At 43.5% G+C, this 14,036-nt stretch overlaps 1 protein-coding gene across 8 annotated transcripts in view; it reads right to left on the minus strand.

Moving 5' to 3' along the window:
- The window catches only part of NTRK3 (neurotrophic receptor tyrosine kinase 3), a 389,200-nt gene that overhangs the window by 251,040 nt on the left and 124,124 nt on the right, over positions 1-14,036 (minus strand). For all 8 annotated transcript variants that reach the window (XM_079127497.1, XM_079127496.1, XM_079127500.1 and 5 more), the window contains 3 exons: positions 8,331-8,354; positions 6,798-6,862; positions 5,773-5,875 (listed from right to left, as the gene is read on the minus strand). In XM_079127497.1, coding sequence (XP_078983623.1) covers positions 5,773-5,875; positions 6,798-6,862; positions 8,331-8,354 — 192 coding nt within the window. The remainder of the gene's footprint in view (positions 1-5,772; positions 5,876-6,797; positions 6,863-8,330; positions 8,355-14,036) is intronic.

Raw genomic sequence — 14,036 nt, forward strand, 5'->3', positions numbered from 1 at the left:
CCTGGAAGAAACCCTTCTCAAGCCAGTGCCCCAAGGTTAGGTAAGAATAGCAGAAATGACCCCTTCCCAAGTCTAATTGTCTCCTAAACCAAGCAGTTAAGACCAGAGGAATAATAAGACCATTCAACACACAGCGGTCCCCAAGATCTTTTGGCAGGAGCCAGACCCTCCAAATCAAGACTTTGGCATGATTCTACAATCCACTCAGAGGACAGTTACCATCTGTTTATGGGGGAAAAATGTTAATAACCCCCAATCATAATCAAATAGGCAACCACTTAACTTTAAGTATCTATTAACTCACACTAATTTACAACGGAACGGTCCGCAAGTGCTCACCCTCAGGCCCATCAGCAGCACCAGCACGGCATCCCACCACTAGGGTGAAAAGCAACCAGATGCTGACTGCTGACGAAGCACTTATGTGAAACCGGAAACCCTCACTGCTGTTCTGGACTCCCCTCCTTCCCAGCCTTCCGGTTCTTTCTGCTGTACTGCCAGGCAGTCTCTGAAGTGAGAAGAAAATGAAGGAATCCTCTCAGCTTGGGAAGTAGAAGTGAGACTCCTCCAACAGCTCCTACCTTTGTCTTAGGCCAGGTGTGCCCCAGAGGTTGACAAAAGTGGATTAACAAGAGGCAGTTTGGAAAGCCCTATTCAAGGGTGTCAGCATTCCAGGATAATTAGTCAAGGCCTTGGAAGAATAAAGCTGATTTTTTCACAGTCACATTTCATTTTCCTGACCTTCCCAGCCTTTCTGCACAGGCCATGTAGATGAGGACTCAGATCCAGGGGGCTCTAGCTAGCTCTGTGTCCTGACTTGTCATGGCATGTGTCTGGGCCTCAGTTTCCTTACCTAATAGAGACATTAGCCTAAAAAACACAAAGTCTGTTTCGGCACTAATAAACAATTATTCTGTTTCCTCTAAGGGAAGAATAGCAAGTCAAGAAGTATGAAGTGAACTCTCACAGTATCTCTGATCTAGAAACCAGAAATTTCTAGATCTCTGATCTAGAAATATCTAGAGATAAAAATCGGTTGTGAGGAAGAAAGGCCAAACAATGCATTCTCTTATTACAGGTTAGAAAAGATCTGCATAACTTATTTATTATTAAATAATAATCATACTCACCTTATATAGAAATTATAGAGCATATTTTGTTATTGTTCAGACGTGTTAGCATCTTTTACCTGGTTACTGTTCTAACAACCATGTGAAATGAAGATGGGGGTGTGCTGTGGGCGTGCACACAGGCAGCTGAGACAGAGGCAATACCCATTTGTGTTGCCATGAAAAGTGGGTGAACCTGCAAGGTAGGGAGTTTATGCCCAGAGTGACCTTAACCAGACAACCAGAGTGAGTTACTTCCTTTTCTGGGCCTCAGATTTTTCTGAGTCAGGAGAGCCCAGATAAATCACTATGGTGGCCTTTTGATCCCCAATTTTAAAATATTTTGAGGATAAACAACATAAATTTGAACAGTTTCACCTCTAGACCCAGAATACACTAGGACAATATAATTATTGTTAAAATTCTGATATATTTGTATGTATTTCTGTGCCGCCAGTAAATAGCCCCTGCCCTGAGCCTCACTAGTTCCCATTTCCCAACCCCCATGGCCACCCCAGGATTTGGCAATCAAGGGGGCAAGGACTGGCACAGAGGGGATCAGGGTTCCTGCCAGGCCCTGCTCCAGCAGGAGAGCTGCTGATTGGTCCTGGCCTAGGCCATAACAGATATTTCAAGGATCAGTCCTGCCATGCTCAGGCACTGGGCTCCATTGGCAGTAAACCCTCACTGTATGCTCAGGGTCACTTCAAAACCTCTGCAACTGCAAAAGAAGAGGATCTCACATCCTCAAGTGACCTCCTCCCCAAGCCGAAATTTTGATCAAGGAGATGGCATTTGATAAGAGTAAAGGAGTCTGACACACTGCACTTTCAGTTCATCTCCATAAGATTTAGTTAATATATTCATCTCCTGTGAGAGAGGTATCTAGCTGAATTTTTATGCACACCAACGTGGAGTGATCTCTAACATCCAATAAGTAAATAAAGGTTATTTAGAGTAAAAACGTGTGTAAATCAAAACACTCAAAGTAATAGATTTTTGTAAAGGTATAATATACCTATATACATGCATATGTAAACATATATATAGATAAATACACATATGCATGTACATATACACATGGTTAAAAGTATAATAATGGACTGGTTGGTTACCAGCCACTAATTCTGTATTACCATGTAGTGAAAGAAGGTCCTAATTTCTGTCTGCAGGGTATGACTTGGTTGAGGAGAGACCATGAGGAGAGGGTGGTTGTGCAGACAAAGCAGACAGAGACACAGAGTGGGAGAGATACAGGGAGACAGACTAAAACAAATGAACTGGTGGCTGCCTATGAAGATGGGGGTAGAAACAGGACTAGGGAGGATACTCACATTGGTTTCAGTTTTATCATTCATGTTTTATGTCTTCTAAGAATATTAGGTGTAAATATAAAACAAACAGTAATTGTTACTTTTTCTATATGAAATTTTAGTGTATGTTCTATTGAATTTTTTATTTTTCTATGTCTTTTTAATGTCTAGTAAGGCATTAAAGTTCATCTTAATGGATCCTCCATGTCTACACAGTTTCCAGGTCCTCAGAAGTGATGGTAGGATATTTAGAATCTCCCCCCATCATTCTCATTCAACTTCCCTCTGTCTAGGCATCTTAGATTTCCAAATTAGTCCTAACTAGCCCACTGCTAATTTATATTCTGTGCTTTTTTATGATTAAAACTAAAGTCATTCATTGGGTCTGGTGGTGTACTCCTGTAATCCCAGAGATGTGGGAGGCTGAGGCAGGAGGATTGCAAGTTGGAAGCCAGCCTGAGAAACTTAGCAAGAACCTATCTTAAAACAAAAAAATTAAAAATGATCTGAGGTTGTAGCTCAGTTGTAGAATATCCCTGGATTCAATCCCAAGTGCCATCAGAAAAAGAAAGAAAAAAAAAGCCATTCATTAGTTCAAAAACATTTGTCAAATTCAATACTATGTTTCAGGCATATTGGAATGAGTGATCCATAGTTTCTGCCACAAGTTGATCTAGGAGGATAGACAGATATATGAGCAATAAAATGACAGCACTGAGATTAATGTATAATAAAGGCATTTTTACAAAATATTGTGTGGGAGTCTTAAGGGCACAATCCTTCGTGGAAGGACAATAAAAGGAACGTATTGAGGTTTATGTATGAAGAAAAGAAGAGGGCAATGACACCCATGGAGCCCCTTCTATATTCCAATGTTATGGATTAGATCTCAAATGTCCCCCAAAGGCCCACATGCTACAGGCTGGTCACCAGCCTGTGGTGCCAGTAGAAGGTGGTAGAAGCTTTAGGTGGGACCTAGTGGGAGGAATTAAGGTCACTGGTGGGTCATGCCCTTCAAGGGGATATTGGGACCCCAGCCCCTTTCTGTCTCTCTTTTCTTCCTGGCACCATGAGGTAGACAGGTCTCCTCCAGGGCCAAAAGCAAGGGAGCCAGAAATCTCTGCAACCATGAGCCAACATAAACTTTTCCTCCTTAAGTTAATTTCCTCAGATATTTTGCCACAGCAACAGGAAGCTGAGGAATATAGCTAGTCAAACCTCAAAGCAACCCCATGAGGTAGGTAATACTGTTTCTCAATTTTGAAATTGAGGAACTCTTCCTCAAATCCATCACTCTTTTTCCTTGGGATGCTCACTGGCACTAAAATATCAAGTTACAGGTAGTTTGTGGCATCTTCTTATTTATCCTAAAATAAGACCTAAACACAATTTGGCTTAATGAAGATCAGGGAGATGCAAGCTCAATTCTAAATAGTCATCTTGTCTCTAACTCTTGCCTAACTTCTTTAAGTTGCTTGACATTAGGGGATATTTCACTTCCACCTGTGTGGGCACGTTCTCCTGGCTCAACTAGAGCCACAGAAGGCAGCTCGGCCTTGGAGAGGGGATCAGGGCTGGAAGAGGTTCTGAGGACAGCTGAGGGGAGGCACCACCCTGAGTGCTTCCTAATCCATCCGACATGGGGACACACTGTACCAGAAACAGAATGACAATTAATAGAAAAAATCTGCTCTCACAGTATTGCCAAGCATGTTGCAGGGTCTCAGCTGGTGGCACGCCTCCTCAGGGGAACAGCAATAATGCCCAATTCTTCCTTTTGGTCTTTGTCCTGTTTTCTCAGGTGGAAAGAGGAAGAGCTAGGAAATTTCCTCTCATAGTAAGAAAACATTGCCAAAACGATAATGCCCGTTCTCAAAGTCAAAAGCCCAAGAATTTCAATAAGATTGAGGGCTTGGAGCTCACTTACTATTCGTCCCATCTAAACTTACAAAGCCCTTTTGACATATATGTCAAGTGTTGTCAGATAAAACATCTCTGGTCAAGGTGCCTAAGAGTAGTCTGATTTATTTTAAGCAATCAAACCTCTCTCTGCTCTTTATCATTTGCCTGTGCATATATTTTTCTCAGTCCAAATATTTCAGATGATTCAAGAAACACTGGCTGACCTTGCTATGACTTACTCAGGTACATCAGATGCAGAGTGCAGAGAGCCAGAAGACTCCTGGAAAACCAGGCAGTCTGGCCCCATGTTTTCTGCCTTTCTATTCTTCTCTGGGTAACTTCATATCTACCATTGTTCTCAACACTTAAGGGAGACACAGAATCTTTGAAGAACATCACAAAAGTTATGTACTAGTTCCATTCTATGTATAAACACTCAAACATTTGCACAGAAGTTCAGGGGATACTGTTCCAATGAATGTCATTCATGCACTCTCCTTCAGTCCCTGAGCCCCAAGGTCAGGAACCCCACCCACCACAGACAACAACGAAGACACAGAAGTTCATCTTTCTTGGTTGCATAGCTCCACCGGCAGACACCAACTTGATCTCATCTAAGCAAGCTTTCATCAACCCTTCCTGTCTACCCGCAACCCCACATCAGCCTCACATGGAAACCCAGATGGGCTTATATCTCGAAATTCAAGTTTCTGTTTTGGAGCTGCTACCCAGCCTCCCTTGAGCCATTTGGTCACATCCATCTCTGGGGCCAGGCAGGTGGATGTTAATTCACCATGTTAACCCCTTTCATGCCATTGCCCCTTAACTGAACTTTGGCAGAGTGCCACATCCTACCACGCCACCCCTGACATAATGGGGAGCAGTACTCTGTGCCATGGAAGCTAGCCAGCAGATTTTGAAGTCCTGTTGCTCTTGGCATCTGTTCCAGGACTCTATGTAGAGCTACGTGCTAAAATACAATGGCACGGACAGCTTTTCAATGCCAAAGTCTACCACCCTGTCTAGTTGTGCTAACTCCTCATTGAGAGACATCTGAGGACAGCTGAGGGGAGGCACTGCCCTGTGTACTGCCAAAGATGGGCACATCCCAAGATGTCCCTTTACCCACCAATAATGAAAACAATCATTTAAAAAATCCATTTCATTTGCCCTCAAATTCAACTTCTTTCCAAATTATCCTCATCACACAAGACCATCTGACCAAGAGTAATCAGCAGCCACACAAAACCATGTGGTCCACAGTTTGGTTTCCACAGATCTCAACACAACCTTCAGTCCATAATTACCGAGAACAAGGGTACAGGGAGTCCCCTTCAGGACCACTTGGACTCCATGACCAGAAACTCTCTCAGAGACCAAAGAAGATAAAATTAGCATCTTTCGATCAAAAGGAACCATGTTTTCCCCCACTAAAAATCCCATCTTACCCTTCATTCCAAATTTGGACCGTCGACCATATTTGTTGATCATAATAAAGAGAACCACCAAAAGGACGCAGGCAAACGCAGCAAGTCCAACCGCAATGGACACCTATTAAGAGCCAAACACAAGAAGTCAGGGACAGTCATGGAAAACCCCAGTGCCTTAAAAGAACATGTGCCCAGATGAGAACAATCCTACTACAGAAGCAACTACAGCCCACTTGGAACTTTGCTACTGAGAAGAAGTATTTTATGAGACTCTGGGGCAGCACAGAGCTGCAATTCTAGCTACGCAGCAGGAGGATTACAAGTTCAAGGCCAGCCTTGGTGAGACTCTATCTCAAAATGAAAAGTAAAAGGGGATGGAGATGTGGCTTGGTGATAGAGCCACCTCCAGGATCACAAAAAAATAAAAATAAAAATTATCCATTTTGATTAGAACAAGATTCACTAGTCAATGTTCTGAGGCCCTCGCACCTGGAGTTCCATCCTGGAGATGCAAAAGAAAGTTTGTAGGAACTTCTCCCTCTTGTTTTAATTAGAAAACAAATTCTACATCTTCACATTTATATTTTTTACATTTTTACATAGTATTCCTATCCAGGAAGGTCTAAGAGATTTGGACCCTGAAGACTCCATTAGACTCTTCCCCAGGGAAATCTCAGGCTCTGAGAGAGTGAGACTTGAAAAACCTACTCAAGGAGATGCCCAAGCAACTCAGACTTTGACTCGTATAGTGAGCAGGCCCAGTGAACAAGGCCCAGTCAGGATCATAACTGACTGTGCATTTTCAAACTGTTCTCTTCTGAACCCCAGGGCCTGGAGCAGATCCAAAGATCCTCAAACAATGAACTATTCCCACCAAACAAAAAAGGTCTTAAACCACCTAAAAGGAGATCATTTGTCATTGCTTATTTTCTGCCCTAAATACTAAGGTTCCAAGTAAGTTAATATTTGGAAAAGCAAGTTAAATTCAGTCTGAACATGACTACACCAGTAAACATGTTCCTCTTAACCACAAAGCGACTCACCCCAAAAGTGTCCTCCTCTGGTTTGTGGGTCACAGTGATAGGAGGTGTAGGGCTTACTTCAGAGTCTGAAAATCAAACACAAGAGGACAGTTAGCTTCCTGGCCTTGGGAAGCCCAGTCATAGTCCCTGTCCACCTCTTAGTCCCTCTTGACACTTCCTGCTGGAGAAGGCCCTCTGGAGGCCACCATCTTCCAGGCTTCCCTCCCAGGTTTGCAGGAGATCCCCAAGGCCAGGCCCTGTCTGCCCACCTGGCTAGTGCTACAGCTCAAGGGCAAACTCCATAAGGCAAAAAGGGCCTTCATTCCTATCTTCTACCTCCACCCCCAGAGAATAAACTGTAACCTGGGCAATGTGCATGAACTATAGGATAGAAAGGAGGAAAAGGACTTGGGATCCTAGCCAGGGTATGAATTAGGCAGATTTTATCAATGATGACAGCTGTTCCTAACATTCTGTTACTCTTGCAGAGGGCATTCCTTTCCTCTTCCCTGTTTCTCATGCACCCATCCTTTTTCCCTCATTATTCTTCAGTGAGATCCAGGCCTGTGGTCTCAGAAGCAAACCAGTATCCAACTCCCTCACATTGATTTCAGAACACAGTGGCAGCTCAACTTGAACAACATAACCACCTGACCAGGAAACACCACCTTTACCCAAGAAGACCTGGACGGGAAGCCAGGTATTGACTTGTCCTCCAGTCATAATCACCCCCTGGCAAGAAATGACCCTAACTCAGAATTCTCTGAGGGAACATCTGTGAGATTACAAGTCCCCAACATCATGTATGTTCACAGTTCTGGGATCCTAATTACAATAATATAGATTTCATGTTTGTATAAAAATATCAAAATAGATTTTACTGTCATGTATAACTAAAAAGAACAAATAAAAATGAAGAGCAAGTGAAAGAATCACAGATGATATTTATATCAGTGCCAAATGGTCAATAGTATCACTATACAGGACAAACACTGGGCAGAAATGGAAATGACTACTCTTATTCCCACAGGCAAAACCCCAAATCCTTTTAGGTTTATCTAGCCCTAGTAGCAAATCACTTATAAACTGAGCTTCAATTATTCCATTTGGGGACCACATGTATCCATTAGGAGGTCTTGTAAATCGCAACTCTACTTAGGGTGGGTTCCGGTCAAATTCTTGGGCACTTGAAGCAAGAGAGAACAATTAGTAGGTTTATAAATTCCATATGGTTTCTGCAAGAACAACTGAAATTTTGAAGAGGGGCTCATAAAACCCTATAGGCATCCCCTTTTTATCTAGGTAGGGAGACCCACAACATGGCCATACCTTATAGAACCCCCTTGGGAAAACTGAGGCAATGACCCAAGAAAAATGGGCTTGGAACTGTCCAAGTAAAACTACATTTCTACTCTTTTCAAAATTCAATCAAAGGCCCACTGCCACTATGGGACTGGGAATCACCTGAAATAGGAAAGAGAATGGTCTGGATTCAATAGCTACCCAAACTACCAGAATAAACCATTTTCAAAGCAAAAGGTAAGGTGGACTTACCAAAGTCAAAGATATCTGTGCTTTCTGCAAAAAAGGACAAAGGGGTCATTAGCAAATGTAATAAAAAATAGAAAAGGCACACCACATCATACTCATAGCTATGACCTCTCCCACTCACCATGATCCCCTGTTCCCATAGCAAGTGACAGGCACTAAAATTCTTGACACATCATATGTCCCCCAAGCACCACCTCTTTATATGGGGTGGTTCTCCAACTGGAGAAAGAATGAGAGGTAAAACTCCTGGTCCCAAAGGAGACCCACCTGGGAACTAGAAACCAAACTAGTTTCATTAGGAAATGGTAATTTAAACCCTGATCCACTATCTCCCCCACAGCCCTCCCTCCTTCAGGATCCAGAGTGCTGGGGATGGTGCTGGAAGCCACTATGATGTCGAGTTGAAATTCCTCAAATTGATAAGTGCAGTTGATTCTAGTAGGTCACTGAGAGGTTGGGAATCCCTCTACAATCTGCCCATTCTTCAGATGGAAAAAGAGTTATTTGAACATTGGCCTTTAGAAATGGCTTAGCAAAGAATGAAAGCTCATCTTAAATTGGACATTGACTATGAGCCAGAGGCTGTACTAAATGCTTCAGGTAACATATCACTCAGTCCCTATAGCCATCCCTGGAGGTAAGAGGCATCCTCTCCATTTAAACAATAACTACTCTACCAGAGATGCTCAAACTTTAGTGTGCAATGGAATCATCTCGAGGGCAATTGCTACCATTCTTCACAGAAAAGAATGAGTATTCCTTAAAGAAATGAATGATTTCAGGGCCAGTACAGAGAAAATGCAAGATGGGCTTAGAATAGCTTATAGTACTAGAGAATAAGAAAGTGCTTAAAGATTAATGGGGACCTAGAGAGAGAACTGAGAAAGGGGCTTCTAATGGTCAAATGTGGAATAATTTAGCAACTAAGTAGTAACAGTCATGGATTGTCATGGATTGAATTGTGTCATCCCCCACACACAAAATTCATATATTAAAGTTGTAATACCCAGTACTTCATAATGTGACTATATCCTAAGAAGTTACTGAAGTTAAAATGAGGTCATCAGTGTGGCCTCTAATCCAACATGACTGGTGTCCTGATAAAAGGAGATTGGGACAAAGACATGCACAGAGGGGAACCCAGGTGAGGACAGGGAGTAATGGCATCTACAAGCAAGGCCCCAAAAGAAACCAACCCTGCCAATGCTGATGCTAGATTTCTACCCTCCAGAAATATGAGAAAATGAATTTCTGTTGTTTAAGCCACTCCGTCTATAGTATGTTACAATGGCAAACCTAGCAAATGAATACATAAATTATAAAAATATCTATGAATCCACACGATACAACAAATAATTGAAAGAAGAAGAGAGAGCACTTCCTTATGGTAGAATTCCAGCTAGTAGACATAGAAGGAATGATAGAAATAGAAAAATCACCATTTGGCAAATACTATAATAAATGTTTATTACAGTATTTGGCAAATACTTTAATAAATGTTTCGGGCAAGAACCCTCAATGAATGTTAAAATCAGTGCATGAAAGAATAATGAGAAACAAGCCATTTACGTGGTTTCAAATCATTATCCTTACAAAGGAGAAAAGAGTCACTTTGCAATGGAGGAACCTAGTAGACACCACCTTGACCAAATGATAAAGTCAACATCACTGATGACAAATCATAGAAACATTGTGCACTCCCTGATACAGGGGACCAGAAGGCAGAGCATCACTTCTGTGATGTTCTTCAAATATGCGTAACTGGAATTTAATAATGAGAAATAAATACAAATTGAGAGACAGTCTACAAAATAATTAGTGAGTTTTCTACAATAGTGCCAAGATAATATAAGACAAACAGTGGGGAACTGTCCCAAGCTGAGAGAGACTAAGGTGAAGTGGAAGTAAAAGTAAGATATAATTCTGAATTGGATCCCAGATGACAAAAGAATGTCAGTGGGACAAGTGATAAGATTTAAGTCAAGCTAGGTTGGGCATGGTAATGCATGCCTGTGATCCCAACAACTCGGGAGGCTGAGGCAGGAGAATTTCAAGTTGGAGGCCAGCCTCAGAAATGTAGCAAGGCCCTGTCTTGAAATAAAAAATTAAAAAGGGCTGGGGATGCAGTGGTAAAGCAGCCCTGGTTTCAATTCCCAAAACCAAAAAAAAGAAACAAAAACTAATGGTCATCACCCCAGAGTGTCTGATCCAGTAGGCCTGGGTGGGTCTCAAGAATTTGCATAAACCAGTTCTCAGGAGACACTGATGCTACATTATACTACATCTCTGCCTGCCACACCCTGAAAATAAGAGCAATTCATTCATTTGCTCATTCTTCCATTCACTGTGGGTCTTCTACTTACCAGACCTTGGCTAAGCCCTCACAGCCACTGTGATAACAAATCTGTTAAGTATCTAACTACGTGTAGGGCTGGGATGCTCTGTGCGATGGAGGCCTTCAGAGAAGGTCCTATTTATACTGTCATTCAGTGGCTTGCTTCTTGTCTTGTCTTCTGTGTTGTCACAGGGGAGAACAAAAGAGCTTCCTCACAATCCCTGAGCACAGCCTTCATGTCACCACTCTCTCCTCCACTGCAGATGGCCCAAAGCCTGATTGGGAGGAGGATGGAGGAGATGGGGGCTCCAGCCTTGGCTTCAAGGCCTGAGTGGAGAGAGGGGCCAGATCCATTTGCAGAATCTATTAATTTGCAAATTTCTCATAAGGCTCCCATTTATTAGAGAATATTCTCGAGTCAGCCAAATGTTTTAGCCCAATCTGTTAACCCTATCATCTCCAAATCAGTCTATGAACATGTAAGTCCTTTGCTGGAGCCTGGGAGCATCTGTACATTCAGGCAGCTCTGGGAGAGGGAGACTTGGGCTGCTCCCTAAACTGTGACAGGGACTCAGACATGCACAGCAGAAGACGACAAGCCCACGAATGCTCCTCCACTCTGACCCCTACCAGCAGGCCAGGAGGAGGACTGAGCCAGCATGCCAAGCACCAGAGGAATGCCAACGAGGCTGCACAATGAATGAAATGTGTGTGTCTCCTGCAGCCAGACATTAACTGCCTGAGAAGTCAAGGATTCATCTGCACCACAACCTCTGAGGCAGAAAGAGGGAGATGAAGTACTCTCCTGAAGTCACACAGCTAAGGAGTGATGGAGTGAGTTTGGACCCTGGCAGAGGGACTGCATAACCACTACCCTAGACTGCCTGAAGCTATTAGAATCGGCTAATGTTTTTGTTTTTATGCATGTTTTTTGTATTGTTTAGTTGTTTTTTTTTTTTTTTTTTGCAGTCCTGGAGACTGAACCCGGAGGTGCTCTGCCACAAAGGTAATTCCCCAATTCCTCATTTTTTTTTTTTTTTAATTTTAAGAACAGGGACTCACTAAGTAGCCCAGACTGGTCTTGGACTTTTGATCCTCCTGCCTGAACCTCTCAAGTACCTGGGATTACAGGCATTCACCACCATGCCCAGCTAGAACTTACTGGTTCCACCAGAGACTGACAATTAGTTCTAGAACTCCAGAATTCACCTTCTTAATCTAGCAACAGTCAACAGCAACTAAGTCTTTTCTCTGTGCGGACATACTGCTGAGCACTTGCATCTATGACTTCATTTAATCCTCATGACAACTTAGGCTGGGTACTCTGATCATTCCCATTTTGCAAATGAAGAAACTGAGGCATAAAGTACTAACTATGCACTAAGCCCCATTCTAAGAGCCCAGGCCCCCTGTCTGGGAGGACCACAGATGGGATTTGCACCTAAGTCGTTCTGATTTCAGAGCCCTTGCTTTTAACCTTGATGCTTCGCTGTCCTGCCCAGAAGCGAGAGAGAGGTACACATGATAAATAGGATCTTCTCTACACCCTCAGGTCAGAAGGGAAGAGCAGAGACCTGCCAAACAGCTTTGTATCCGGTGTTCAGCCAGCGTGAGTTTATTTGAGAGGGTTATGTGGTATCCTTGCCTGCTCCCCTAGATAATTTACTCTTCTGAACATTTAGACGTCTTGTCACTTGACATGACTGGCCCATCTCTTCCCTGTCATTACCTTTTCATCATCCATTGATTCCTTTAACATAAAGTCTCATCAAACGAGCAACCTCCACACAGGGTGGCCCTGGCAGGGTGTGGATGGGGCTGAGAAACACACCTCAGGCGAGCTGCCTTCTCTCTGAGCTTCTGTGTGACTCTACCCTTCACCCCCCACTCCTGGAGCCAGATTCCCACCAAATGCCAGATTGCAAAGGAGGGATATCAAGTCACCTGGGGGCTTGATGAAGCGTAGCTGTGGGAACCTGCCCCAGAGTTTCTAATTCAGAGGAACTGAGGGGCTTGACAATTTCAGTTTTAACCCATTCCCAGGTGATGCTGGGGACCACAGTTTGAGAACCATTGGCCTAAGGAGTCTTCATAACTGACTGAGGTGATGAGGGTATCCAGGGACTGTGAGAAGGGCCGCTGCAGTTTGTGGGGACAGGGGATGTGTACATATAGCTGGGAGGATACAGGGAACTGCTTTCTCCCATCAGGGAGTATAGACCCTGCTTTGGAAAATCAGAATTCATTCTCTAATCAGGTGGACACAGGTAGATCAAAGAATTATGCCAGCCCTTTGTGTCCACTAGGTCTAGCCTGACTTTATGACCATGAGAGCAAATTATCTCCACCTTCAAAAGCCACTGCTTCCACTGTACAGGCCAGGACCCTTCTCCCTGCCAAAAGAGCCCAGCATGATCCTCAACAGGAAGTGTCTTGAGACTTCTTACAGGGCCTACTGGAAATGATGCTGGGAATGTCAGACCACACGAGGTTTATAGGGTCTCAAACATCAGCATGCTCTCAATGCTCTCTGGAAAGATGGCTCCATCAAACCCTGGACCCCAGTGGTAAGAATTGAGCTTTGCTTGCAGCCTTCATTCATCCAGTTTCACTCTTAGGGACTCTAGTCCCAGTTCCCTTGTCCTAAGATAAATAGCCCCCCAGAGTCACCTCCTTGTGGGTACAAGCCATGAAGTCACCTACATATGAACAGATGCTGCCTACTGCTAGCTCTCGCTACCTCCCCACTGCATATGACGTCAGGCTTTATACCTCCCTCCAGCCCAACAGAACCCAGATTCAGGGTTCAGGTTCAGGGTTCAGAACTCAGGTTCAGGGGATTGAAGGCCAGGATGTCACCCAGTCAGCTCCAAGCACAGATCACCAAGGTCAGCAGAGAAACAAGGCTTCTTATTTCTTCTGGTGGACAGAAACTCATCTATTGTGGAATCCAGCAAGAAATGCTACAACCTACTGTCACTAGGTTCTTTGGGTGTTTTCTTCTCCTTCAGCTTCAGGGAGATATTTGGAATGACCTAGCCTAGATGAAGAAAGAAACACCTCCAAAAATCCAAGTAAAGCTTTTCCATTACTTCAGTGATTAGCATTAGTACCATCAAAGGCTGATAGCATCAAATACTCCCCAGAAGAAGTTGCAGCTCTCGAGGCCAGATTCAAGGCAAGCCTTGCTGCTGACCAGCAAGCAGAAAGAGGTGCCAAATTCTGTGACCTGTGCTGTATATAAACTCATTTAAAAGTCACAAATTCCAGGTATGCTGGCCCATCCCTGCAATCCCAGGGACTCGGGAGGCTGAGGCAGGAGGATTGCAAGTTTGAGACCATCCTGGACAACTTAGCAAGACCCTGCCTCAAAA

The sequence above is a fragment of the Sciurus vulgaris genome (genome assembly GCF_902686455.1).
Source record: "Sciurus vulgaris genome assembly, chromosome: 2".
Taxonomy (NCBI): domain Eukaryota; kingdom Metazoa; phylum Chordata; class Mammalia; order Rodentia; family Sciuridae; genus Sciurus; species Sciurus vulgaris.